General features: G+C 52.7%; 1 protein-coding gene across 1 annotated transcript in view; it reads left to right on the forward strand.

The window, feature by feature from the left end:
• Nucleotides 1–886: 886 nt before the first annotated feature.
• CHST3 (carbohydrate (chondroitin 6) sulfotransferase 3) overlaps nucleotides 887–4,679 on the forward strand; it is a 4,381-nt gene continuing 588 nt past the window's right edge. The window contains exons 1-3 of the mRNA XM_015562108.1: nucleotides 887–1,073; nucleotides 2,315–2,539; nucleotides 4,146–4,677. Of these exons, the coding sequence (XP_015417594.1) occupies nucleotides 2,361–2,539; nucleotides 4,146–4,677 (711 nt within the window). The 5' untranslated portion in view covers nucleotides 887–1,073; nucleotides 2,315–2,360. The remainder of the gene's footprint in view (nucleotides 1,074–2,314; nucleotides 2,540–4,145; nucleotides 4,678–4,679) is intronic.

Here is a 4,679-nt window from a genome sequence, read left to right on the forward strand (position 1 = left end):
AGTTACTTAACCTCTCTCATCCTCCGTTTCCTCATCCGTAATATGACTTTTGTGAGGACTTCATGCGGAAATGCAAATCAAGTGCTTAGCATGGTACCTGACACAGACTAGTAAGCATTCAATAGATTTGAGGTACCCACAGCTCTCCAGTTCTCCCTCCCAACCAGAGTGCAAGCCCCATGAGGGCATGAGCCGGGTCTACCTGCTCACTGCTGGATCCCAGTGCCGAGACCTGAGGCTGGCACGCAGTAGGTGCTCAGGAAATATTTGTTTAATGAGTGCATAGGGAAAGGCTCAGAAGAATTGGGAATGTTCTAGTTGCCCTGGGGCTGTCCCTGCAGCCCTCTTCCCACCTGGGCCCCTCTCCACCTCCCCACACTCAGGAAACACCCCATTCCTTCATCAGGGAGAGCTGCCTGCTGCCCCACAACCACTCGTCCTGCACAGCTGGGGACTTCCATTCAGCTGTCAGGGTACACATCTCACATGCAGAACCCACCTCACTGCTCCCCCCAAGGCCAGATTTCCTGCTGTCCCTGAAGCTGCTTCCTTGTGTGACTACAGGGCAGCCCCGGGACTCACTTCCCTGCTCCCCCCTCCCCATGTCAATACCAGCTGCTTCCCTGGGGGAAACCAGTCTTTTTCAGATGGAGGGATGGTCCTGGGTGCCCTGCACAAGGTCACAGTAAGATTTTTCCATACTCGGAGCAGACTGTCTCCTGTGGATGAGGGTCCTTATGGAGAAAGGGGCGGACTATCAGAACGGGGCGCTGTGCTGGAATCTGGGGCTCATGGTGCAACACAGGTGGATGACAGGAAAAATGGAAGAAACGGTGGTTCAGCTCCATTGGGCAATGCTGTGTTTGCTCCAGCTTTGAAGAATATACATGCCTTCTACTGAAGGTCATTTATTCCTTTATCCCTCTGTCATTCAGCAGCTGTGCACCAGTGTCTCCTGTGTTCCGGGCCCAGGGCTAAGGGGTAATGAAAGACAAACTTCCCGTCCTCCGTGAAGGGATGGTCAGCACTGAACAAGCTATTACAAGGGCGGCTGCTTTATGACAAAGTCTCAGGTACTTTGGACTCTGGGAGTCTTTGTATAGTGGTGGGGCGGGGAGCCCTAACACGTCCTAAGGGAGGCTGCCCCAGGAAGATGAGACCTGAAGGCCATGCCCATGAGAGGGATTTTGTTAGAATTCATGTGTTATGGTTGATTTTTAAAAATTAATACATTGTAGCCCTGGCTGGGTGGCTCAGTAGTTTGGAGTGTCATCCTGTACACGAAAAGACTGCAGGTTCCATTCCCAGTCAGAGCACATACCCAGGTTACAGGTTCGATCCCCTGTCAGCATGCACATGAGCAGCAACTGATCCATGTTTCTCTCTCTCTCCCTCTTCCTCTGTCTCTAAAAAAAAAAAAAAAAAAAAAAAAAAAAAAAAAATCAATCAAAACACATCCTTGAGTGAAGACTTTTAAAAAAACAAACACATGGTACATTTTCTAACTGTGCACAGTGTTATATCAAAAACTTAAGACTCACCCACCCTTCTCTCCTGACCTCCCCAGCTCTTTGTTATGAGGCCTTGTGTATCCCCGTAGTCAGTCTATTTGTGTTCAGCATCTATATTTTTCTCTCTCTGAAAAATGTTTTTTTCAAATGGGATTATACTACATCAGAGGAGCTAACCTGGGAGGCTCTCCCCTGCCAAAGGGGCAGCTGGCAAAGTCTGGAGACATTTTTGATTGTCACATCGGAGCAGAGAGGATGCTGCTGGCATCTAATGAGTAGAGGCCAAGGATGCTGTTAAACATCCTACAGTACACAAGACAGCTCCCACAATGGAAAATCATATGGCCCAAAATATCAGTAGTGCTGAGGTTAAGAAACCCTGTTCTATATAAGCACATTGTGTCTGCAGCTTGCTATATACATAAAATTGCAATAGATAGATAGATAGATGGTAGCTTATTCACATCAGCATTTGTAAGTCCTCCCCCATCATTTTTATTTCGGTGTCTGCAGTCTTCTGCTATTGCAAACATTTGTACTATACAGATTGTTCTTTTCCATATACTTGCCCTTGAGTCATGTGTGAGGTCAAAGGATAAATTGATGGAGGTGGCGTGGATGAGTCAGAGGGTTCATTAGCACGTAAGTGACCTGATTTCAAGTCTCTTTGGGGAGGAGTCCATTAGGACAGTGCTTCCAGGGTTCTGGCTGCCAAGCAGGACCAGGACCCTCAGAAGCCTGTGGCAAAGCTCTCTTCATTCTCATCTGCAGACGAGGGGTCCTGACAGCCTGTCTCTCCACAGGACGAGGGTGCCCCCCACCTGAAGACAAGGAGCCAGGCCCTGAGTGATGCCCCGGAGCCGAGTGCCCACGGCCCCACCCTTCCCCATGGAGAAAGGACTTGCTTTGCCCCAGGACTGCCGGGACTTTCTGCACAGTCTGAGAATGAGGAGCAAATATGCCCTTTTCCTGGCTTTTGTGGTGGTGGTTTTTGTCTTTATTGAAAAGGAAAATAAAATCATATCGAGGTGAGGGACGCAAACACAAGTCTTATCAAGGTGGGTCGGGGAGAGGCTGCTTAGGCACCTGTAGGCAATCCTTCCACCCGTGACCACCAGACCTCCTGTGCCCAGCAGTGGTGAGCTCTGGGCTCTGGACACAGGCACCCTGGGTTGGAACGCTCATTGTGGCCCTTTCTAGCTGTGACACTTGGACACGTGATTTCACTTTTCTGTCTTTAAGTTCCTCTTCTCTGAAACATGGCTAATGGTGGGGCCTACCTTATTGTAAAGATTAAATGAAAAAATGTAGTGCCTGGCACATAGTTGGTGTCCAGTACTTGCTGGCTGTGGCTTATTATTAATTAACTTCCTGGCCTAGAATGATGCCTCAAATGAACAGCCCATCCCCTATACCAGAGGTCGGCAAACTGCGGCTCCCCAGCCACAAGCGGCTCTTCGGCCCCTTGAGTGTGGCTCTTCCACAAAATACCGACTCTGCGCATGGGCCATGAAGTTTCAATGTGCGCACCTGCACATGGTATTTTGTGGAAGAGCCACACTCAAGGGGCCAAAGCACTCAAGGGGCCAGAGAGCTGCATCTGTGGCTCGAGCTGCAGTTTGCCGACCACTGCCCTATACCAAGCCAAAGTCATGGGTGTGGGTGAGCCCACAGAGAGGCAGGGCCCTGATATGGATACCCTGGCGAGCAGGGATGCCGGTGTAGCTGCTCAGGTTGTGTATTGCTCAACTCCAGGACAGTGCACTCACATAGGCTACACTGGGAATGCTGCCCCCTAGAGTTCTCAGTGTATGGCTGCATGAAGCGTCCCTGCTAGTGAGCCTGTGCCAGTCATAGATTGCTTAGTCAGTGGTTCTCAACCTTCCTAATGCTGCGACCCTTTAAAACAGTTCCTCGTGTTGTGGTGAGCCCCAATTTCATTGTTACAAATTGAACATAATTAAAGCATAGTGATTAATCACAAAAACAATATGTAATTATATATGTGTTTTCCAATGGTCTTAGGCGACCCCTGTGAAAGGGTCGTTCGACCCCCAAAGGGGTCGCGACCCACAGGTTGAGAACCTTTGGCTTAGATGCTTCCCCAGGCACAACCCCCCCAAGAAAGCATCAACCAAGATGGGTAGGGACTGGGCCGTCAGTGCCCTGCCGGTGTTCCTCCACATGGACCGTTCCAGTTCGTGCCTACAGGGCCTATTGCAAGCCCCTGCCGCTCTTGCCTGGGTGCTCCTCACTCTCCCTGCACACTGGCAAGGCACAAGTACCAGCGGGAAAAGGCCTCGGCCACGGCGGGCAGGGAGCTTCGCCCCTTGGGAGAGAGAGCCCTGAAGTGTGTTCCTTGTCTCCCAGGGCCCCCCAGTCAGAGTGATTTGCCCACAGGAGTAGCCTGTGCATCTTCTATGGACTGTCCTCCTGGCTTCACTTCCCTACTCCTCTACCAGTCTGTCCTGTAACCGTGTCCCAAATCAACTACTTACGCTCCAATCCTTGCCTCAAAGTCAGCTTCGGGGGAACCCCAGCTAAGACAGGCTTTGGGTGGTCAGCCTGGGAGGCTACACAGGGGATGGAGGCCCCCCGTCAGTTACTGAGCGTGGTCTCCCTGTGTCCTCACAGGGTCTCGGACAAGCTGAAGCAGATCCCCCAGTCCCTGGCAGATGCCAACAGCACGGACCCAGCCCTGGTCTTGGCCGAGAACGCATCCCTCTTGTCCCTGAGCGAGCTGGATTCAGCCTTCACGCAGCTGCAGAGCCGCCTGCGGAACTTCAGTCTGCAGCTGGGCTTGCAGCCAGCGGAGGAGGAGGCCAAGGCGGAGGAGGAGGAGGAGGCGGCGGAGGAGGAACAGGGGGAGCAGCCCCCGGGCCCCGCCGAGGCCCGCCGCCGGCGCCACGTGCTCCTCATGGCCACCACCCGCACCGGCTCCTCTTTCGTGGGTGAGTTCTTCAACCAGCAGGGCAACATCTTCTACCTCTTCGAGCCGCTGTGGCACATCGAGCGCACGGTGTCCTTCGAGCCCGGAGGCGCCAGCGCGGCGGGCTCGGCCCTCGTCTACCGGGACGTGCTCAAGCAGCTCTTCCTGTGCGACCTGTACGTGCTGGAGCACTTCATCAGCCCGCTGCCCGAGGACCACCTGACGCACGGCATGTTCCG

Source organism: Myotis davidii, unplaced genomic scaffold (genome assembly GCF_000327345.1).
Source record: "Myotis davidii unplaced genomic scaffold, ASM32734v1 scaffold134, whole genome shotgun sequence".
In the NCBI taxonomy this organism is placed as follows: Eukaryota; Metazoa; Chordata; class Mammalia; order Chiroptera; family Vespertilionidae; genus Myotis; species Myotis davidii.